Below are 24,897 nucleotides of genomic sequence, written 5' to 3' on the forward strand. Positions count from 1 at the left end.
CCAGAAGAGGTTTTTTTTTTAGGGTTTCTTCTAGAATTTTTATAGTTTTACATCTTTCATTTAAGTCTTTAGTCCATTTTGAGTCAATGAAAGATATGGGTCTAGTTTGAGTCTTCTGTATGTGGCTATGCAACATCTTATTATTATTATTATTTTTTTAAATAGAGACAAAGCCTTGCTCTGTTTCCCAGGCTGGAGTGCAGTGCCATCAGCAGCCTTGAGGTACTGGGCTCAAGCAATCCTCTTGCTTCATCCTCCCAGGTAGCTGGGACTACAGGTGTATACCACTATTCCTGGCTGTTTTTATAGAGATGAGGTCTTGCTATGTTGCCCAGGTTGGTCTTGAATTCCTGGCCTCAAGCAATCCTCCTGCCTTAGCCTCCCCAAAGTTCTGAGATTACAGGTGTGATTACCATGCCTGGCCTCAGTATTATTTATGTACTTTAGGATATCCTTTACCCAGTGTATGTTTTTGCCTACTTTGTCAAAGACCATTTGGTTGAAGGTATGTGACTTTATTTCTGGGGTCTCTGTTCTGTTTTATTGATGTACGTTTCTGTTTTTATTACCAATACCATGCTGTTTGGGTTAGTATAGGCTTGTATTTTTTTCTTTTTTTTGAGACAGAGTCTCACTTTGTTGCCCAGGCTAGGGTGAGTGCCGTGGCATCAGGCTAGCACACAGCAACCTCAATCTCCTAGGCTTAAGCGATCCTCCTGCCTCAGCTTCCCGAGTATCTGGGACTACAGGCATGCACCACTGTGCCCAGCTAAGTTTTTTGTACATATATTTTTAGTTGGTCAATTAGTTTCTTTCGATTTTTTTATTGGAGACGAGGTCTCGCTGAGGCTGGTTTCGAACTCCTGACCTCGAGCAATCCGCCCTCCTCGGCCTCCCAGAGTGCTAGAGTGCTAGGATAATAGGCGTGAGCCACCACACAAGGCCTAGGCTTGTATTATAATTTGAAGTCAGGCAATGTGATGCCTCCAACTTTGTTCTCTTTGCTTAGGATTGCTTTGGCTATTTGGGCACTTTTTGGTTCCATATGACTTTTAGGATTTTTTTTTTCTAATTCTATGAAAAATGACATTGGTATTTTGGTAGGAATTGTGCTGAATCTTTAGATTCCTTTGGGCAGTATGGTCATTTTAGTATTGAATCTTCCAATCAATGAGTGTGAGATGTTTTTCCATTTGTTTGTGTCATTTATAATTTCTTTCATCACTGTTTTATAGTTTTCCTTGTATAATATTATGTTCTTTGCTGTCTTCTTCTAAGACCGTTGCTTGTACTTTAAGCAACATTAACATTGATGCAAACCCCAGTTTTGTTAAGGGGCTGGAGGAAAGATGAGCAAAGTACTTCTGATCTATAATCCTTGATCTGCATGTCTGAAATCCGAAAAGCTCTGAAAACCAAATGTTGCTTTTGTTATTTCAATTGGTGTTAAACCTGACCCGAAACTCTGTCCTAAACCTTTCAGCAGTCATCATGTTTTTCATGGTGATTTGCATTCATTAGGTATCTTTATTAATGTTGTTTGATTTAGAGGGGGAGTAGGGTGGTGGTTTGGTAGAACAGTAGAAGTATATTCCAATCAAATTTTTGGTTTACTATTTGAGTTACTTTATATCTCAGTAGCAAAAAGCAAATGATAAAAATGGAGGTAGGAAGTGGGAATAAGGCTGCAGCCCTGTAGTTTTCCACTAGTTGCCAGAACATAGAAAGGTCTGTATTGGTTTTATTCTTCAGTATAACAGTGTATGGTTGTTTCGCTCTTTTATTTCCACGTAATCTTTTATATTTATGTATTTTTATTTTGAGGTACTACTTTTAAATAAATTATTTAAATGCCAGTTAGCTATTTACATTTAGGGGTGAAAGCATTTTAATAAAATGATTTTAAAGGGCAGGAACCAGTGTATACCAAGCACCTACTATACATCGAATACTGTGCTATATACATAGTTAGCATTGTTTTATTTGATCCTTAAATAATTCAGTGATGGTAGTGATTCTCTCCCTATTTTATGTGTGAGAAATTGCTTAAGGATACCCAATGAATGATAAAGCTTATACTTGAAATCCAAATCTATTTCTGCCATATTATTTGTTGATCATGAGAGAGTTTTAGAGAGCAGGAGAATAAAGGGTAACTACTAAATAGAAGATGCAGCATTGTATGAACTAAAAAAGTCTTGGTATTTGGCTTTTGCTATTTTTCTCACTGAGATTTTCAATTTTAATTGTAACACATTTTCCTAATTTACACTTTAATCATCCATCTTCTGTCTAAGCTGCTTGTTTATCAAAATGAACAAACAAAAATGTTGCAGGGTGATATAGCTGAAAGAGAAAAGTTTGCCAATCCTGTAATGTTTTTGAAGCAGAAATATAAATACTATTTTTAAAAAGAAGTTTAACATTAGTCATCCAGTTTGTACTTTAGGTCAAAAAATAAATTTTAATGGGAAAGCCAACATTTAAATCTAGTGATCAGCAAAATTAGTGTAATTTGTTAAATGTAAGATAATGCAAGAAAGGTGATTTAAGATAGAACTAAAACTAGGAATAAAATCAAATCAGGCATGTTTTAACATAACATAGTCTTATAAGAAAGTAATATTTTAGAGTTTTATAGTACAGAATATTTAGCACTCTATGTTCAGTGCTCCCTGATAGGATGATTGAACTCCCCCTAAAATGGAGAACATAGATAGGTTCATTGTTAATTATTATGACATTTTGGATGATATAGCAGTACATTTTCCTGGAGATAGATTTGGAAATACTATAGTAGAAACTCATAAGACCATCTTCTGTTCTGAAAAATGGAGCAAGCCTTCCAGTCCCCAACTGAGACCATTTAAAGAAGCCCGTGTTCTAGGCAAATTTGCCTTCAGAAATGTTATCGTGGTACTATAAACATGTACATGTGAACAGTATCTACCCCCTACCCACCAATAAAGGATATCAGATGTAATCTTATATACAAATAATAATTTTTATCCATAAAATCAGTAAGAGATACTCCAAATAAGTCAACACTGATTAGTGCACATGTTGCTGCAATGTAAATGTCAGAATGAATTTAATAATGTTGCTATTGAGTAGTTGGAGGGAGTAGGTATATCCTAGTTACTTGAAACTTAGATGCAGAGAAGGTGTCATAAGCACCAAATACTTTTGTGATTGTAACCTCAGAGGAATAAGATTTATTGAGAGCCCTTTTATCTGTTTTTTTGTTGTTGTTGTTGTAAATAACATCAAAATAAAGAGAACGATAAGTGAAAAGAGTCCTAAAAAAGACATCTGTTTACAAGCCGTGTGACCTTAACATGAATTTCAGTTTTTATAGGCAAACTGTGCTGCATCTTCTATTTAGTAGTTACCCTTTATTCTTCTGCTCTCTAAAACTCTCTCATGATCAACAAATAATATGGCAGAAATAGATTTGGATTTCAAATATAAGCTTTATCATTCATTGGGTATAAAATAAAATATATCATAAAACAAAATACGTGATAAAATGATGTATATGAAGTATATAATAATTTGAAAACAAATGTACAAACAAACTTAAGGTGAGGGTAATGCCTTTTTATTTTGACACAGTCATTTAATAGAAGAGTTGCATACTAAATATAAAGTTGCCAGAGTTTTTAGAAGGAAGAGTAATAAGAGATTGAAGAGAAAGGTTAAATATGAGCTTACATTGAATATTTCAAATCATACTCATTAATCATCATGTTGTAATTTTGTGAAAGCATTGTAACAGGAATAACTAAGATGACTCTTGGGTTTTGATTCAGCAGGCAGTTGGATTTGTCATTTTTACATACATTTGCAGGATAAATAATTATCGTCTTCCTTCTCTTTGAATTTAAACTTGAAGGTTATGAATACCGATGGTACTGGAAGACGAGTACTAGTGGAAGATAAAATTCCTCACATATTTGGGTTTACTTTGTTGGGTGACTATGTTTACTGGACTGACTGGCAGAGGCGCAGCATTGAAAGAGTTCACAAACGAAGTGCAGAGAGGGAAATCATCATAGATCAGCTGCCTGATCTTATGGGCCTAAAGGCCACAAATGTTCATAGAATCATTGGTAAGTAATGCCAACATTCTCTTAGAAATGGAAACGAGGAATGGGAAAAGATAGAGATAGTCAGCAGCTTGTAAAGCAGCAGTGTAAATTGTTGATGTTTTAAGGCAATATAGAAATCATCTTTAACCCCTTTTAATGAGAATGGACCTTTAAAATATTGGTTTAGTACTCTTGCTACACAGTTTGAATAGAAGGGCTAAATACACAGGCACAAGCACACCTTCATCAAAATAATTCAATCCTATTGTATGAACAATGTGCCTTATTTTAAAGTTTATGGGGCTGGGCACAGTGGCTCATGCCTTGTAATCCTAGCACTCTGGGAGACCGAGGCAGGAGGATCACTTGAGGTCAGGAGTTTGAGATCAGCCTGAGCAAGAGGGAGACCCTGTCTATACTAAAATACAGAAAAAATTATCCAGGCATGGTGGCATGTATCTGTAGTTCCAGCTACTCCGGAAGCTGAGACAAGGAGAATTGTGTGAGCCCAAGAGTTTGAGGTTGCTGTGAGCTATGATGACATCACTGCTCTCTAGCTGGGATGACAGAGTGAGACTCTGTCATAGATAGATAGATAGATAGATAGATAGATAGATAGATAGATAGATAGATAGCTAGCTAGCTAGCTAGCTAGCTAGCTAGCTAGCTAGCTAGCTGGGATGACAGAGTGAGACTCTGTCTCAGATAGATAGATAGATAGATAGATAGATAGATAGATAGATAGATAGATAGATAGATAGCCGGGATGACAGAGTGAGACTCTGTCTCAGATAGATAGATAGATAGATAGATAGATAGATAGATAGATAGATAGATAGATAGATAGATAGATAGATAGTTAGTTTACAATGGGTATAAAAGGAAAATATTTTGCCATGCTTTTAATCCCTATTAGTCCATGCATTGCTTGTTTGTGAAATTAAAATTAAGACTCTAGATTGGAAGCAGAAATAATCATCAGGTCTTTGTGAACCAAATGCTTAGTAATTTAAAAGTGAAAATGTGTTGATTGTGTCAATGTGTTTGTCCTTCTGTGCCCTTTTATCATGAGTTTATCTTTTAGGTTCCAACCCCTGTGCTGAGGAAAATGGGGGCTGTAGCCATCTTTGCCTCTATAGACCTCAGGGCCTTCGGTGTGCCTGCCCCATTGGCTTTGAACTCATCAGTGACATGAAGACCTGCATTGTTCCAGAGGCTTTCCTTTTGTTTTCACGGAGAGCAGATATCAGACGAATTTCTTTGGAAACAAACAATAATAATGTGGCAATTCCGCTCACGGGTGTCAAAGAAGCTTCTGCTTTGGATTTTGATGTAACAGACAACCGAATTTACTGGACCGACATATCACTCAAGGTTAGCGAAAGAATTAGAGTATTAAAGCTGAGGACTAAAAGGGAGAACTAGAATTTCTGAATCTTCTATGACAGAGCTCCCTGGTTGCTTGATAGGCACAGTTCAACAAAAACCTTTAACTTTTTAAAGGAAATGCAGAGAAAGGCCCATTCAGTATTTTGTTAGGTGCCATATGATACAAGATACTTTGCCTAGAGTGTTCTAAATCTGGAAGACATGATCTTTCTCTACCTTTTTCCATTTGAAAATGGTGAATGGCATTTTCTGCAATTAGCTGAGTAAACAATTGTATATTTCACATAAAATGGCTTATTGAGCCTTGATTTATTTTAAATAAAATTTTGGATAGTGACTGAGGTAGAAAATGCCAATTATGAGTTATAGCATATGTTTATTTTCTTTTTCATAGAATAAATATTGAAAAGGATAGAGAGAGGAAGCTCCTGACCAGAAATCTGGAAGAAGGAATGTTTTGGGCTTGTTTCAGATACCTTGTGTAAACTTTGTGTAATATGTAAAAAACATGGAATGTTGGAGCTGGACAGAGTTGAATTCTAATGGTGTTCTATAAAATCTGTTAAGTGAATAAATGAAATAAATATGTAAATCTTGGCTTATATTGGGTGACCTTATAAGTTTACTCATTTTGAAAATAAAGATGATGCCTATCTTTCCGAGCAGTTGTGAGTATTAAATGAGAAAAATCTATGAACATAAAGTATTTAGGACAGTACTTGACAAGAAATATCATATATTATTATTAGTTTGAATTATGATTGCTTTAAATTTTATGGAATTCAAAGCTGTAGTGATAATAATGTGATAAGAGTTATATTCATTTTATAAGGTATATGGTTGTTGAAATTTTCTCAAATTGACACAGTGACTTGGCATATTCTCAAGCACCTTCAGAAAGTTGACTACCAGTTAAGTCTGTAGATTCTGGTCACATCTTTTTCACTTGATTGCTAATAACTTTTAAAAGAAAAATCATTACACTGTCTTATGTAGTAGAATACATTTTTGGTTCTTAAGAGTTTCAAAAATTTTCCCCTGAATTGGCAATAAGACTTGAGGTTGCAGTTGCATTTATTAGAGATTGACATCAAAATTTTCTGTACTTGTAAATTATGTGAATTTTATTAGGAAATGGTATACCTCTTGGCACTTCTAGATCCTCCCATGCCCAACAAAAACCAGACCAAACGTTTTTTCTGGATGTGACTTAGTTGTTGATTTTATTTTTGCAGACCATCAGCAGAGCCTTCATGAATGGCAGTGCACTGGAACATGTGGTAGAATTCGGCTTAGATTATCCAGAAGGCATGGCAGTAGACTGGCTTGGGAAGAACTTGTACTGGGCAGACACTGGAACGAATCGAATTGAGGTGTCAAAGTTGGATGGGCAGCACCGACAAGTTTTGGTGTGGAAAGACCTAGATAGCCCCAGGGCTCTAGCGTTGGACCCTGCTGAAGGGTAAACAGCTTTATATCTGCATTCCTTGCAACTATATTGCACATTTCGAGGAACATGGCCTAGTTACAGAGTATATTCTTCATGTATGATTAAATAATGCTTATTAGGAATCTGGCAACTAAACAATAGATAGGCTTTATTTTAAAACCATTAATTGAGATTTCACTGATTTAGAATGAATAATGATTAGTTGATTTTACTTTTGTCATTATTGGCATTGGGTGAAGAAAGAGTGAAATGAATTAATAATCAAATGTTACTGATCAGTATTTATATGCTAATAAGCATTATATAGATGTGAACAGCCTTTTTTTATAGATATCATCAATCTATGTTTGCTTGCACTCCTTCCCAGTTATACTAGATTCCGAACATGTTATAGTTAACCCACTGAAACAATGTTGTGTACATGTGAAAAGTTTGAGATATTTATTAATTCAAAGTAGACAATTAGTTTGATCATTATTATAAATGTGGAGTAACTTTGGTATAGACTAAACTGTTTAGTTAAAACATGACATATTTTTCAAGGGTTAGGTGATCCCTCTAATAAGAGTCAGCAAATTTTTAAAAGCCAGCAGCTAAGAAATCTGAAATTTGAAAAAAACTTCCACTTTTAAAAGAAGTCAACTGTGTGAACATATGGACATATTTATCATATCTATAATTTTATTTTTTTTCCCATTTTTAATAATTGTTCGATTTTTCAGATAAAAATGTTCATATAGATTATATTCTCAGTATCTTTCATTACTAAGGATGGTGCTTTATACACAGTAGGTCCAAATCTCCAGGTGCTTATAAGTATGATTTTTGCTTCATCTATTTAATTCTCTCGCCCTACAGCTAAGGTTACAAGATAGGTTATTTAGTATATTGAAGAGGGATGAAATGAAAGATGAGAAATTAAGCCATTTGCTTATAGAAGGATTTTTTTGTTTTTGTTTTTTCTTTCTATCCGTAGGCTAAAGGGAAGTTCTTAAGTATTCAGTTTGGGGTAGTATATTGAGTCTCATTTGAGTGTTGGGAACATTTAGAAACAAAAGTTATTTTATTTTATGTTTTTGAGACAGAGTCTCGCTTTGTTGCCCAGGCTAGAGTGAGTGCCATGGCGTCAGCCTAGCTCACAGCAACCTCAAACTCCTGGGCTCAAGCAATCCTTCTGCCTCAGCCTCCCGAGTAGCTGGGACTACAGGCATGAGCCACCATGCCCGGCTAGTTTTTTCTATATATATTAGTTGGCCAATTAATTTCTTTCTATTTATAGTAGAGACGGGGTCTCACTCTTGCTCAGGCTGCTTTCGAACTCCTGACCTCGAGCAATCCGCCCGCCTCGGCCTCCCAGAGTGCTAGGATTACAGATGTGAGCCACCACGCCCGGCCTCATAAAAACTTTTAATGCAGAATATAACAGGAGGCCTGTTTTGTTTAGCCTACTATTACATGGCTGAATAGCCATGAATTGGAAATTTTACAAAGATGGTTTTATATAAAAATGTCCTTCCCTTCCTTTTTTTTCTTTTATTAGCTATGAGCATTCAGATGAATGTAAGGTTTTTCGGTGGTGGCGAAAAGAAAAGAGAAACAGAAAGAGAAAGAGTAGGGGGGCCAAACCACGTGGCTTTATTATACACTCGTGGACGAGGTTCTGGGGCCCCAAGAGCGGGGGCCCCGGAAGTCGCCCTATATCTATAATTTTAAATAGTTTCCCTGAAATCACATTAATACCATGGTTAGCTAGTTATCCATGTAGTTAGAAGGCCATATCAAAAACAACTTCTCTGTACTGACATACTGTGGTGAGATTATGGTGATCTTTGCTCTAAGTGTTAGTTGTTAGATAAATTTAGTAGTTGAGACTAAGGGCTCTGGTATAGGTTGCTGCAGAAGTGTGAAATTTCTCTCACAGTTGTTTCTCTTTGGCTCTTATAGTGCACACATGCCTGTCAACTGACAAGTGCAAATGCAAACAAAGCCTGGACAACTTTAGTTTTGAGAAAAGCATGTTCATACATTGCTACCAAGTCAGCCATCAGCTGACAGGCTGATGAGTGAATATCTGTCCTGAGGTATTTCATGAGAGCTGGCATGTGGAGTGCTTTGCTAGTGCCAATATTCAGAGTGTCTCCAAAACTAGCACCTTAGTTTAGTTGAAGGGCATTTGGCTAAGGATTAGGTTCTAGTTCTAGCTTTGCTATGTAACTGGTTAGAAGACATCAGACAAATATATCTTTTAGTGTTTTGGCCTCCTCATCTATAAAAAGCCTCTGCTCTAGGGTTGCTCTAAGATTGAAGTGAAAAACTCAGAAAAGTAAAAATGAAAGCAAAATAATTATCATAAAATTTCAGAGATAATGTAGAGGTTAGTGTTCATTGCCTAGTTTGACATATCAAGTGGCGATCCATCGTTCTTACTCATATAGTGTGCTCTCTTGGACCATATGACCAAATATATCTTCAGGCTTTGCTTTTGACTTCAGTTAAAGGCTCATTATGTATTTTTACCTTTGATGTACTCATCCAACTTGTTTTAGAGGTGAGTTGGTGATACAAGTTGAAAAGTAAGTTCAACATTTTAAAAACTCAAATTACTTGTATTCAGAAATACATAAAGATGTTTGATTCAGAAGTGAACCAGATTTTGAGAACAGAGCTTTAATCCTTTGCTGTTTTCTTGAATATTAATTTTGTAAATGCCAGTGCTGGAATAAAGAAACCATTGGTTTGTTTCCATTTTCTAGGTTTGGATGGAACAAATTTATTGGAAAGACTAAGGAAAGCTGACTCACTTCCTTTTTGGGATATGAGAAAAAATATTTAGTTGTGAGGGTGCCAAAATAATTGAAAGAATTATAGCCATGATTTTGTTTTATCCATTTCCTTGATTTGCCATATAGTTTCTTTAAATTTATTTGGTTATGATGCATGAATATTACCCTTTCTCCCAGCTAGTCAAAAGTGAAATGTTAAATATCTTTTGTTTTGAATTTAGATTTATGTATTGGACTGAATGGGGTGGAAAACCTAAGATAGACAGAGCTGCTATGGATGGAAGTGAACGTACTACATTAGTTCCAAATGTGGGGCGGGCAAACGGCCTGACTATTGATTATGCTAAAAGGAGGCTTTATTGGACAGACCTGGACACCAACTTAATAGAATCTTCAAATATGCTTGGTAAGCCTTACTACTATTTATTCAGACAGATAGTATATTCTTTCTATGGAAAAATCATGCCTGCTATTTATCATTGTATCATATACAACTTCATATGAATGTCTAGATTCTTCCCCTTTTGTGGAATTATATCCTATTTATTATTATTAATATGGTCCAGTTACTCAAGATTCATATTTCTTAATTATGTGAAAATTTCATTATTGTTGGACTTGTAATGAAATTTATAGCTCCCTAGATATTCCTCATGTGACATATTTCTATCTTTTTATGGACGGAAGAAGAAAAATTGAGCTGTATACCCTTATGTAGAGAAAATAAAATCACAATCAAAATAGACCATTTGCAGGAGTTTAAACTGACTCAATGATTTATAGCAGGAATATAAGTTTGTGGCATGGGGTCAGACTGCAGATGTATTGATTTCAGAGGACTGGTCTGGTTTTAGAATTGCTTTTAAATGAATTGTTCTATTTTAAATTGCTTACAAATGTAACGTTTTATATGTTAGGTTTTTTTTTTTTCTTTTAGCTGGCAAGACAATTATATTCTTACATATTTCATCCTTCTGCTTCTCCCTGTCTGTTGCCTTTCCGAAAATAGGACTCAACCGTGAAGTTATAGCAGATGACTTGCCTCATCCTTTTGGCTTAACTCAGTACCAAGATTACATCTACTGGACGGACTGGAGCCGACGCAGCATTGAGCGTGCCAACAAAACCAGTGGCCAAAACCGCACCATCATTCAGGGCCATTTGGATTATGTGATGGACATCCTTGTCTTTCACTCTTCTCGGCAGGCAGGGTGGAATGAGTGTGCTTCCAGCAATGGGCATTGCTCCCACCTCTGCTTGGCTGTGCCAGTTGGAGGCTTTGTTTGTGGATGCCCTGCCCACTACTCTCTTAATGCTGACAACAGGACTTGTAGCGGTAAGCTGCATTTCCCCCAAAGCAAGCTAGAATTAGGAGGAAAAGCAGTAGTTTGGAAGTGCTTTAGTTTATGTTCTTTCTAAAGTAAAACATTGTAGAAGTTAAGAGTGGACCATTTGTTTAATTGAAAGGGGAGTGTTAAGGAGAAATTAAAGTTTTTGTCACTTATTGTTTGATGATAGCAACTAGATAGATGTTATAGAAAAATTAAATCTTTTATCCTTGGACATTAATTATTTAGTGCAAACTTTGCGTAGCATCAGAGAAGGAGCAGGAAAGGCAGAGTCACGCATGTGTGGTATGCATAACTCATTTATTCATTATAAAGAGAAGGAGAGAGCAGTGTAAGCAGTAAAACAAGGAGAACCCGAAAACATAACCTCCTGTCCTTTGAAGTACATATAATAGCACAAACATAAAAAATTCATTCATTCATGTATTTATTTATTTTATTTCAGAATATTATGGGGGTACAAATATTTTGATTACATATAATGCCTTTGCCTTGTCCAAGCCAGGGTTACAAGTGTGTCCTTCCCCCATACAGTATGCTTTGCATCCATTAGTTGTGAGTTTACCCAGCCCCACCACCCCCCTCCCAGCTGACTGGCACCCAGTGAAATATTGCTACCATGGGAGCACCTTAGCATTGATCAGTTAGTACCAATTTGATGGTGAGTACAGCTGGTGCTTGTTTTTCCATTCTTATGAAACCTCACTTCAAAAGATGGGCTGAAATTCTATCCAGGATAATATAAGAGGCGCTAGTTCACCATTGGTTTTTGTAGTTGAGTAGTATTCCATGGTATACATATACCACATTTTATTAATCCACTCATGAATTGATGGGCACTTGGGTTGTTTCCATATTTTGCAGTTGTGGATTGTGCTACCATAGACATTCGAGTACAGATGTGTTTTTTTATAGAATGTCTTTTTTTCTTTTGGGTAGATGCCTAGTAATGGGATTGCTGGATCAAATGGTATTTCTATTTTAGCTCTTTGTGATATCTCCAAATTACCTTCCACAGGTGTTGTACTAATTTGCAGTCCCACCAGCAGTGTGAGAATGTTTCTATCTCTCCACATCCACACCAACATTTATTGTTTTGGGACTTTCTGATAAAGACCATTCTCACTGGAGTTAGATGATTTCTCATTGTGGTTTTGATTTGCATTTCTCTAATGATTAGAGAGATGTTGAGCACTATTTTATATGTTTGCTGGCCATTATTCTGTCTTCTTTTGAAAAGTTTCTGTTCATGTTCTTTGCCTATTTTTTGATGGGGTTGTTTGATTTTTTTCTTGTTAATTTTCTTAAGTTCTGTATAGATTCTTATTATTAGCCCTTTATCAGATGTGTAGCATGCAAATATTTTCTCCCATTCTGTAGGTTGTCTATTCGCTCTAATGATAGTTTCCTTGACTATGCAGAAGCTTTTTAATCGATCAGGTCCCATTTATTTATTTTTGTTGTTGCTGTGATTGCTTTGGGGGTCTTCTTCATAAATTCTTTGCCTAGGCCGATGTGTGTAATTTTCCCAACATTTTCTTGTACAATTCTTAAGGTTTCACACCTTAGGTTTAAGTCTGTTGTCTATTTTGAGTTGATTTTTGTGAAAGGTGAGAGGTAGGGATCCAGTTTCAGTCTTCTGCATGTAGTTATCCAGTTTTCCCAGCACCATTTATTGAATAGAGATTCTTTTTCCAATGTGTATTTTTGTCTCCTTTGTCAAATATAAGATGACATTATGAGGATGGTTTTATATCTGGGCTCTAAGACCCATTCCAAAGGTCTGTATCTCTGTTCTTGTGCTAGTATCATGCTGTTTTGATTACGTTAGCTTTGTAGTAAAGCTTGAAGTCTGGTAGACTGATGCCTCCCAATTTGTTCTTTTCGCTTTAGATTGCTTTGGCTGTACAATGTCTTCTCTGCTTACATACAAAGCATAGAGTTATTTTTTCTAGATCTGTAAAGAATGATGATGGTATTTTGATAGGGATTGCATTAATTCTGGAGATCACTTTAGGTAGTGTATATGTTTTAACAATATTGATTCTGCTAATCTATTAGCATGGTAGAATTTTCCATCTGTTTACATCTTCTACAATTTCTTTTCTCAGTGTTTTGTAGTTCTCCCTATATAGGTCTCTCACCTTCTTTGTTACATATATTCCTGAATATTTAATTTTCCTTGATGCTATTATGAAAGGTATTACATCTTTGATTTGATTTTCAGCTTGACTGTTACTGGTGTGTATGAATGTCACTGATTTGTGAGCATTGATTTTGTATCCTGTGACTTTACTGAATTCATTTATCAATTTCAGGAGTCTCTTGGTTCAATCCTGGGGATTTTCTAGATATAATATCACACTTTCAGCAAAGAGTGAGAGTTTGACTTCTTCTGCCCCCATTCGGATACCCTTCATTCCCCTCTCTTGTCTGATTGCTCTGGCAAGGATTTCCAGGATTATGTTGAAAAGAAGTGGAAATAGTGGTCAGCCTTGTCTGGTGTCAGTTCTGAGCGGGAATGCTTTCAATGATATTGGCTGTGAATTTATCATGTGGCTTTAATAATTTTAAGGTATGTCCCATCTATGCCTATTTTGTTAAGAGTTTGTATCATAAAAGTGTGCTGGATTTTGTTATGCTTTTTCTGCATCTATTGAGAGAATCATATGGTCTTTGTTGTTTTATTTATGTAGTGAATTACATTTATAGACTTGCCTATGTTGAACCATCCTTGCATTGCTGGAATAAAGCCCAATTGGTCATGATGAATTGTTTTTTTGATGTGCCATTGGATTTGGGTTGCTAAGATTTTGTTGAGGATTTTTGCATCTATATTCATGAGGGATATTGGTCTGTAGTTTTCTTTTTTTGTTGTGACCTTTCCTGGCTTTGGTATCAAGGTGATATTAGCTTCGTAGAATGAGTTGGGAAGGATACCATCCTTCTCAACATTGTGGAATAATTTCTTCAGGGTAGGTATGAGTTCTTTTTTGTAAGTTTGGTAAAATTCAGGTGTGAACCCATCTGGTCCAGAGCTTTTTTATTGGAAGACTTTTAACTGCTGCTTCAATTTCTGTGCTTTATATTGGTCTATTCAGGAATTCTATTTTTTCCTGATTGAGCCTAGGGAGGTTGTGTGTTTCTAAGAATTGTTCATTTCTTCCATGTTTTGTAGTTTTGGGGTATATAGATTTTTATAGTATTAAAAGATAATGTTTTATATTTCTGTTGATGTCTATAGTGACCTCTCCTCTTTCATTTCTAATTGAGTTTATTAGGGTCCTTTCCTTTCTAGTTCTTGTCAGTATAGCTAGAGGCCTGTCATTTTTGTTTATGTTTTCAAAAAACTAACTTTTGGTTTTATTAATCTTCTGTATATTTCTTTTGTTTTCAATTTGATTTAGTTTTGCTGTGATCTTAGTTATTTCTTTTCTTCTGCTAGGTTTAGGATTGATTTGCTCTTCCTTTTCCAGTCCCTTGAGACTGTTTATTAGTTTGTTAATTTGTGAACCTTTTGTCTTTTAGATGTGAGCATTTAATGCTATTAGTTTTCCTCTCAGGAATGCTTTTGCTGTATCCCACAGATTTTGATAACAAACATAAAATATTTAAATGTGTAAGAGACCACACTGAAAATGTATATGAGAAAATTTAACTCAATATAAAATAACAGTTGATAGATAGGGAGCTGGAAAGCACATGCTGGGAACATAGTGGGCAGTTGCTACTTAACTATAGCTGAGGTTACCCGATTTCTCCAGTAATGAATCTAGATTCTTTTTTTGGGTGGAGAGTACTACAGTATCTCCTGATTTTTAAAGCTTGGCAAGTAATTCACATTAATTCACAAACACATACACACCCAGTGCTAACAAAATGTATAACAAAACATTGTTGGCTAGAAGTGATTCTCTGATCACTTGAACCTTGGAGTTCAAGGTCACAGTGAATTATGATCTTGCCACTGCACTCCAGCCTGGGTGACAGAGTGAGACTCTCTCTCTTAAAAAAAAAAAGCCAGGCGCGGTGGCTCATGCCTGTAATCCTAGTACTCTGGGAGGCCAAGGCGGGTGGATTGCTCGAGGTCAGGAGTTCAAAACCAGCCTGAGCAAGAGTGAGACCCTGTCTCTACTATAAATAGAAAGAAATTTATTGGCCAACTAATATATATAGAAAAAATTAGCCGGGCACGGTGACGCATGCCTGTAGTCCCAGCTACTTGGGAGGCTGAGGCAGCAGGATCGCTTGAGCCCAGAGTTTGAGGTTGCTGTGAGCTAGGCTGATGCCACAGCACTCACTGTAGCCTGGGCAACAAAGTGAGACTCTGTCTCCAAAAAAAAAAAAAAAAAAAAAAAGCCAGCTGTGGCTGACACTTGTAATCCCAGCATTTTGGAAGACCAAGATGAGAGGATCGCTTGAGGCCAGGAGTTGAGACTAGCAACATAGAGAGATTCCATCTCTACAAAAACATTAAAAAAAAATTAGCTGGGCATGGTGGCACGCATCTATAGTCCCAGGTTCTCAGGAAGCTGAGGTGGGAGGATCACTTGAGCCCAGGAGTTTGAGGTTGCTGTGAGCTATGATGAGGCCACTGGACTTCAGCCTGGGTGACAGTGAGAGATACTGTCTAGGAAGAAAAATTGCTGTATTCTGCACCTGAGAGAACATATTAGAAATCACATAGGAAAGGATTTAGTCTCTTCTGACACAGGCTTCAATTGTGAAATAAAAAGAATATAAGCATATACTTTAATGATTAAGTGGTTGTACTTTGGAATATATTAGCTTTTTGCTTTATGCAAGCAAAATAAATTTTTTTAAGGCTTAGTTTATCTCCTTTGTCAAATGAGAATAGTCACAGTAACCACCTTATGGTGTTGTTTTGAAGATTAAATAAGATACATGACCTGATATCTGGGGAGAAGGAGCAGCAGCAAGGAGGTCAGTTAGACAATATGGTGATGCAGGTAGGCCCGGGCTGCAGTGGCAGTGGTGTGTGTGGCAATGGAGAGATGCTGAGAAGTTCAAGGTATATTTTGAGGCTAGAAAGAACAAAACTTATTAATGGGTTATATGTAAGGAAGAAATACAGAAAGCAAGGATAACTTCTCGATTAGGTGTCATAGTAGATGGACTACAGAGGAGAGAGATGAGTTAGAGATATAAATTTTGGTATAGCCATGATGTATTTAAAGTGAGTAAGATTACCCAGGGAGAAGATACAATATAGGAGCCAGGAAACTTTTTCTGTAAGGGGCTAGGCCTTGTTGAGTGTACAGGCTCTGTTACACCTTCTCAGCTCTTCATAGCTCTGTCCACTGTAACATGAAAGCAGCCATAGACGATATATTTTTTAAATGGGCATCCTGAATTCTAATAACATTTTATTACAAACACAAGCAGTAGGCCAGATTTGACTTGTGGGCCATAGTTTGCTAACTTCTGGTGGAGAGACAACAAGGGACCTAAGGAACTCTAGTTGAGGACGGAAAGTTCACTAAGGACATTGAGAAGTGGCAGCCAGCGAGGTAAGAGGACAAGCAGGGAGAACAGAGCCACAGAAGAGAGAGATAAGGGTGTTCCAGAAGTGAACTGTGTTGAATGCTGCTGTGAAGTTAAGTAAGGTGAGGTCTAAAATAGGAGTCATTGGATTTTGGGTAAGGGTGGTTATTGGTAACCCTAAAGAAAGTGATTTCAGGGAAATAATGGTGAAAGGCAGATTGGAGTGGATTAAAAAGTGAGTGGAAAAAAAGGAAGAGACAGTAGCATATATAGACATCTCTTTCAAGAAGTTTGGCTTTGAATGGAAGGAGAAAATGGGATAATAACTGATGTAGGATGGAGACAAAACAAATATTTAAAGACTTTTGGGGGATCATTACTGTTTTAGCTGCTTATACTCATGCTTGTTTGTGTTTTGAAGGTGATGAGAAATTACTATTGAGTGTTCCTAGCATCTCTGTTGGCTGCCTTTCTGAGGTAGATCAGCAGCGCTTCAGTAGGCTTCTTGCATGCTTTTTGTAAATAATGGGGTACTATTTAATATTTCTGTAGAGATTTTTTTGGTTCCAAGGCATATTACAAGAGTTTAACACAAAGTACTTACCCTCAAAAGTTTTCTAACATTGTATAATTTGCTCCTTGACCTGTTGTAAAAGCTAAATCAGGTCATGTTATTTCTGTGCTCAAAACCTTAAAATGACTTCTCTTTTCACACAGAGTAAAACCTGGTTCTTACAGCGGCCTGCCTGGTTCTACATAGTCTCTACCCCACATTTGGTAAACCCTTCTCCATCCCATCCCCCGATTTCCTTCTCTACCCTCATCTTATACTATTTTCTCCCTTGCTTTCTCCACGACAGTCACACTGGACTCATTGCTAGTTTCAAATATGCCGGTTACTCCATCTCAGGACTATCATACCACTTATTTCCTCTCCAGGAATGTTCTTCCTGCACATATTTGCCTGGATATCTTTCGCTTCTAAGTCTTTGCTTATTTGTGATCTTCACAGTGAGACCTGGTCTACACTAAAATTGCAAGTTGTCCTTCCACCTGTCTTGTCATTGCCACTGCCCCTTACTGATACTTTTTCTTTTTCCGCTAGCACTTATCAACCTTTTATATAGTATATAATTTGTATACTCTACTGTATATATTCTATAACTTTCTTCTTTATGATATTTATTGCTTACTGTTTACTAGAATATACACATCACGAAGCAGCAATTTTTCTGTTTTCTTCACTGATGCATCTTAGGTGCCTTAAATAGTGCTTGGTATATGGTATACACTCAAGAAACTGTTGTTAAATGAATAAAGAAGCAGGACAGAATCTGGAAAAAGATATGTGCTCTTCCATTCAATATTTGTGACCTTGGAAAAACTGCTTAACTTTTCTGAGCCTCAGTTTCCTCCTCTATGAAATGGAGATAATTCAGGGGGAAAATACCATCTAGTATGATATGTAACATGTTGGAGGTCCTCAATAAATGTTCATTTTTTTCTCTCTCTCAAATAATTTTATTTTCTTACTTTCAAAGTCATGGTTACAGGGCTCTCCTTGTCATCCAATGCTTGTATACTTGATTTTTAAATTTTATTTTATTTTTTAAAGAGATGGAGTCTCACTAGCTGTGTTTCCCAGGCTGGACTCAAACTCCTGGGCTCAATCAATCCTCCTACCTCAGCTTCCTGAATAGCTGGGACTACAGACACGTACCACTGTGCCTGGCTCTAATGCTTATTTCTTTATTTGTTTCTTCATTTATGCTCTCACTATTTACTGAACATCTGCTACATACTGGGAATTATTTCAGCCAGTGGAAAATATAGCAATGAATGAAATAGACATAAATCCTTGCCTTCATAAGGCTTATACTCCAGTAGGAAAGGTAATGGACTAAATAAACTATCAGGAGTTAGATGGTGATAAGTATTGTGGAGAAATATTAAGAGTAAGAAAGAGTGATGGTAGCAGGGATCACAGAGTTAAATAGGGTGATCAAGGAATTTTTTACTGAAAAAGTGACATTTATGTCAAGAACTTAGGCCGGGCGCGGTGGCTCACGCCTGTAATCCTAGCACTCTGGGAGGCCGAGGCGGGCGGATTGCTCAAGGTCAGGAGTTCAAAACCAGCCTGAGCGAGACCCCGTCTCTACCATAAAAAATAGAAAGAAATTAATTGGCCAACTAATATATATATATATAAAAAGATCAGCCGGGCATGGTGGCTTGTGCCTGTAGTCCCAGCTACTCGGGAGGCTGAGGCAGGAGGATCACTTGAGCCCAGGAGTTTGAGGTTGCTGTGAGCTAGGCTGACGCCATGGCACTCACTCTAGCCTAGGCAAGAAAGCGAGACTCTGTCTCAAAAAAAAAAAAAAAAAAAAAGAACTGAAAGAGGCAAGGAAATGAGCTATGTGGATATCTGGGGGAAGACCTGTCAAGCAAAAGGGGGCTGTAAATGAAGAGGCCTTGAGGGGAACATGTCTGATATGTTAGAGGAACACCTAGGAGGCTGGTGTTGCTGGACCAGAGTAAATAAAGAGAGGAAACGGGAAGCCAAATTGTGTAATCTTTTGTTTGGTACTGAAGTGGCCTGTATGGCACCTTTGTGTGAATTGGGAAAGACATTCCCTCTGGGCAGATTTAGCCTCACAGGTGCATGGCATAGCTAATGTAGTGTGGCCTGGATTTCAGTTCCTACTCAATACCCTTGGCACAGTACACAAATGGCATAGTCATACATGATGGGCTTGACCTTATAATTTATTCTGTTCTTACGCAAGAGCAGTGCCTTCCTTTAAGCTACCCGTGAACACTTGTGCCTTTCAAAAGACAGCTGAAAAACTCCCTTTTACTTATACCTCATGCTCCAACTTCTTCATGTTGCTGCCTTCATTGTGGGACTGCAAGACTCATACAACCAGATGGGACAGTTTTTAAAGCACCATTCTATAAAACATGTGGGCATGGTGGTTAGAGTTTACATAAGTTGGATAGGATTGATTTGGGCTTTTAAAATGGCATATTCTGTGTCACTTTAAGCACTGATGGACTTATAACTAAGTCAAAACATCAGCTTCCTTTTAGAAATATTGAGCCAATTAATCATAATTTTTAATGTCTTTGAGTAGACTCTTTGGAACCAACATTTATTTGGAGCCACATTTGGCTTTATGTTAATCCACATTTCTATTTAATAGAACAACAAAGTCCACACCTAATTGTGAAATCTTATTGAAGATTAAAACTTGACTTGGAAAAAAAGAGTACCCAGCAAAATAGACTGGGAGCCAAATATATATATTTGTTCAATTGCTTCCTAGGCAGTAGAATTTGGGAACTAGATCTCTGGGGGGAGGGGTCTTTTTTCTAAGTCTCATTGTGTGTCTTAGTACAAGTGGTGCTTATTTTGGTGGAAACTTAAATTTGGAGCCCTTTTCTCTTGCTTCACTAAGAAAGTAGTACTGCCAAAAATTCTTTCCAAAAAAAAGATGGTAGGAGACTTTTTAGCTGTTCTGTGTGAAATGTGTTTTTACTACTTAAGGCATAGGCTCTACTAAAATTGCTAAAGTTGTTAAATCAATGTGTGATAGACTCCAGATAATAGAGATGTCCTGTGAGATAATTAGGATGCTTTCTAAATCTTCCAAGCCTGAGTGTGGGCTTTTGACTAATGAAGAACTTAAATGAAGCAGAATTGCAGTGTTGTGAATACCAGGTTTCTTTGTGAGTACCAATAGGTTCCTTTGGGATTTAAGCCAGTATGCATTTGAGTGTAAATGTAAAGTACTCTGAGGGACCATAAATAATGGAGCTGTGAAGAATGGGACATAGGAAGAAATAAAGCAAGGAGTCCTGGCTTGTCTATTTATGTTTTATATTCCTGACAAGGACAAAGTTTAACTGGATTTAGGTGATGAAGAAAATAGAGCACCAAGAAAATAGAATATAATTATAGAATGTATATGTATTTTTAATGAGGGTTTTAAAAATGTTATTAGACTCTGAATTTGTTGGTAGCACTCTCAAATGCCATTCTTTTCTAGATGTTGTCCTGTATTAAAGATGACTACATAGTAATCAGATGCCTAGTCCCAAGGAAAGGGAAAGGTCTCTGTTGCATTTTCCCATTTCATGAAGTGGGATTAATTCACATGACAAGGAGAATTTTGTAAATCTTTATCAAATGCCTAATTGAAATGAAGTCTCCTGTGGTATCTCTGTGGACAATATGTAGAAAACTAGGCTAAGAGGTTATGCCAATGGGTAAGATCATAACTGGTTTGGTAATCAGAGTGCTGATTAGTGTTACTCTGAAGAGAGTTGTTGAGGGCATGCCAAAGAATTCTCTCCATAGCCTTACTTCTTCAACATCTTATGTCTGTTTTATATGAGATACATACAACAGATATCCAAATCGTTGGATAATGATACAGGACTTAGAGTAATTGTATTTCAGATTTGCTCTTTTCTTTCTTTAAGCTCCTACCACCTTCCTGCTCTTCAGTCAAAAGAGTGCCATCAACCGCATGGTGATTGATGAACAACAGAGCCCTGACATCATCCTTCCTATCCATAGCCTTCGGAATGTCCGGGCCATTGACTATGACCCACTGGACAAGCAACTCTATTGGATTGACTCAAGACAAAACGTGATCCGAAAGGCACAAGAGGATGGCAGTCAGGTAATTCAGGGCTCAGTTTAAAATCCATTTCTTCTGACTAGTGACTAGACTAACCAGCCATTCTGTTCACTTAAGTCTTGACTCTGCTTAAGAGAGAGAGAGAGAGATGTGTGTTTGTGTGTTTGTCTGTATTAAACTAAATTCTGTACCTACATAGCTTTTTTTCCTTCTGGTGATCTTTGAGTAAACAGTTGTTTGATGATGAAAATTGTATTAGGATAACTTAAGCTCTTATATTGGTGATGGCTTTGTCACTGCCACCCACATTCATTTATGTAATCTTTCCTTATGATTTCATTTGTAGGGGATATTAGAAGCTTTGAAATAGGCCTTGGTTGGCCGGGCGCTGTGGCTCACGCCTGTAATCCTAGCTCTTGGGAGGCCGAGGCGGGCGGATTGCTCAAGGTCAGGAGTTCAAAACCAGCCTGAGCAAGAGCGAGACCCCATCTCTACTATAAATAGAAAGAAATTAATTGGCCAACTGATATATATATATAAAAAATTAGCCGGGCATGGTGGCGCATGCCTGTAGTCCCAGCTGCCCGGGAGGCTGAGGCAGAAGGATCACTCGAGCCCAGGAGTTTGAGGTTGCTGTGAGCTAGGACGCCACGGCACTCACTCTAGCCTGGGCAACAAAGCGAGACTCTGTCTCAAAAAAAAAAAAAAAAAAAAAAGCATACAAAACATAAAGAAATAGGCCTTGGTTTGATCCCAGCTCTATCACTCACTGGGATCCTTATGAACTTTTTTAAGCTAAAAGGAATGCAAAGCATATAGTCCTTACCTGTTACATAGCAGGGACTCAATAAATAATATTTACATTACTAATAAACTATTACTTATAAGATTCAGAGGATAGGAAGCGTATAACCCAATCTCAGTAAAATTTAAGACATTGAGAATGTGTTGTCATTAATCTAGTAAATATTATTTGGTGACTGTGGGATGGGAATAAGGATATTATCAATAACCCTTACCTGTGTTAACGTACCAGTCATGGATTCACATACCACTATCCATACTTCTTTCTTTCTGTGCCCAATCACTTGTTAGACTGGGATTACTATAAATAATTATCTGTTGTCTTCCTTATAGCAGTGATACTAAGATATATTTTGAATGTATTAAAATTTAGGGAAATTCGATTACTGTTTTTCACTATGTCTTATCTCATAATGAAGAGTAAGGAGGTAATATATTTAGGGCTGCTGAGTGATCATTTGGGGGTATAGTCATAGATACATAGTTCAGATGCACTATATAGGCCAGGACTAATGGGGCTGATAACTAGTAGGTAGAAATTTTAGTTACTATACGGCCAAGGACATGGCAGATATATTAGGTAACTTCATTAAGGTATTCTTTACTTCAGAGATACCGAGTAAATAAAATGTAACTTACTCAGATGGAACAAATGGATAAAATCTCTCTTCTTGTTTTGTTTCACTTTATTAAAAAAAGTTTGTGGTATGTATGGATTTTAGGATCAGAGAAAGGGATGATTGATAGATTTGATTTGTAACCCTGAATAGTTGGTATTGTCTCTGCAACAGGGTTTTTCAATTTGACACCCTTGACATTTTGGGGCTGGATAATTGTTTGTTGTGGGGGGCTGCCCTGTACATTGTATAATGTTTAGCAGCGTCCCTGGCCTCTACTCACTAGAATAGTTTCTTGGCCTTTTGGCTGAGATCAAGTGTACCCACTAGTTGCCAGTTACACTCCATAGTTGTGACAATCAGAAATGTCTCCAACATGACCAAATGCCCATGGAGGCCTCTACCTGAGAACCATTGCTCTAGAGGGATTTCCAGAGTGTGGGTCTATCCACAGTTATCTCTAGGTTACAGGAGGCAGTTGCCACCTTCTCACTTCTATCTCTGAATCTCAAGGCATTATCAACTTCTTGGAGCAGCTAGTCTGGCCTCACCGCTCTCTTCTGTCCCAGGTTATAATAACCCAAGGAACATTTGAGACATATGTTAAGAAAGAAGCACATTACCTATAAAAAATTTTATCAGTAAGAAATGCTCCTTAAGACATGAGAGATCCTTCTCAGGTGTGTGACCACATAGGTGTAAGCACTGTGAATGATTGCCTTGGGGCTGTCTGCCCCGGAGTCTAATTTTTCGTGTGTGTCTTTTCCCTAGGGCTTTACTGTGGTTGTGAGCTCGGTTCCAAATCAGAACCTAGAAATACAACCCTATGACCTCAGCATTGATATTTATAGCCGCTACATCTACTGGACTTGTGAGGCTACCAATGTCATTAATGTGACAAGATTAGATGGGAGATCAATTGGAGTGGTGCTAAAAGGCGAACAAGACAGACCTCGAGCCATTGTGGTAAACCCAGAGAAAGGGTATGTTACCAAAGTTGCATTCAGATAGCATGGCATCTGAGACTTCCACAATCTTCTTTTTCAGCCCGTTATTCATCTACCTTTAAGTGTCCTGTGCTTCAGTATTCTCTCCATCCGTTTGCTCCTATATTTTGTTGCAGCTTTCTTTTACTTTTCTGATTTCATTGGTTAGAATTTCTTTCCTTGGTCACTATTGCTTTAGTTCTAAATCCTACCCATACCTCCAGGACCATTTCAACTGCCATATCCTACATGAAGTTTTTCTTAATCTACCCCACCCCCAGCCAGATGTAACTTTTCCCCTCTTCTGAAAACTCAGCACTCTGTTTCTGTGCCTTTCTATTAATAGTTACACTTAGTCCTTTCCAATTTACCTTATACTTAAGAGTTTTTGAGTCTTATATTTCCTACTAGACTTTAGGCTCCTTTATGATAAGAACTAATGTTTTGTTTGTTTGTTTTTTCATTTAATACAGAGCTTTGCACTTAACAAATATTCAGTACTCAATTATATCTGAATGAATAGCTTACATCAAAAGAATTATAGGAAAGGGATGAAATCTACAAGTTAAATATAAGAAATGAATCATGTATGACTTATTTTTAGTTATTAAATAGGTTAATTAGAAAAGGATTAAAACTTTTGTGTCTAGGACTCTCTGGTCACTGACCTTTAATTTATTGTGTTATTCTAGAAGTATAGCTATGCCTGTGTCTAACAGTGTTCTATTAACCTATAAAAGTTAGCTGCCAAAGAACTTCTATCTGTATACCTTTGTTGTTATTATTGAAAGTAGTAAAAGTATCCCATAACCTTTCTCAAAAATCTATTTTAGATCATTTAAAAAAGAGTTTTAAAAATATCATTTTACCTCCATTTGTCTTAATCAATAAGAATATTCTCATTTTATATGGTTTCTTATTTTAGTAACTTACCTTTTTCTTCCCCTCTCTTTAGATATATGTATTTTACCAATCTGCAGGAAAGGTCTCCCAAAATCGAACGGGCTGCTTTGGATGGAACAGAACGGGAGGTCCTCTTTTTCAGTGGCTTGAGTAAACCAATTGCTTTAGCCCTTGATAGCAGGTTGGGCAAGCTCTTTTGGGCTGATTCAGATCTTCGGCGAATTGAAAGCAGTGATCTCTCAGGTACCCAAGAAATGTGTTTCTTAATTTTGATTTGAGTTTTTAAAGTCATTCTTTAACCACTTCGGTAAGAGCGTCGACTGTAATCTATAGCCACTGATGAATATGCACAGCTGAGCATCGACTATAGTTAA

The 24,897-nt window shown here is 37.1% G+C and overlaps 1 protein-coding gene across 1 annotated transcript in view; it reads left to right on the plus strand.

Annotated features, from left to right (window-relative positions):
- LRP6 (LDL receptor related protein 6) overlaps positions 1–24,897 on the plus strand; it is a 188,566-nt gene that overhangs the window by 131,679 nt on the left and 31,990 nt on the right. The window contains exons 8-15 of the mRNA XM_020287629.2: positions 3,896–4,112; positions 5,176–5,465; positions 6,716–6,942; positions 9,935–10,119; positions 10,723–11,049; positions 21,053–21,255; positions 23,406–23,617; positions 24,576–24,766. Coding sequence (XP_020143218.1) covers positions 3,896–4,112; positions 5,176–5,465; positions 6,716–6,942; positions 9,935–10,119; positions 10,723–11,049; positions 21,053–21,255; positions 23,406–23,617; positions 24,576–24,766 — 1,852 coding nt within the window. The remainder of the gene's footprint in view (positions 1–3,895; positions 4,113–5,175; positions 5,466–6,715; positions 6,943–9,934; positions 10,120–10,722; positions 11,050–21,052; positions 21,256–23,405; positions 23,618–24,575; positions 24,767–24,897) is intronic.

Source organism: Microcebus murinus, chromosome 10 (assembly GCF_040939455.1).
Source record: "Microcebus murinus isolate Inina chromosome 10, M.murinus_Inina_mat1.0, whole genome shotgun sequence".
Classification (NCBI taxonomy): domain Eukaryota; kingdom Metazoa; phylum Chordata; class Mammalia; order Primates; family Cheirogaleidae; genus Microcebus; species Microcebus murinus.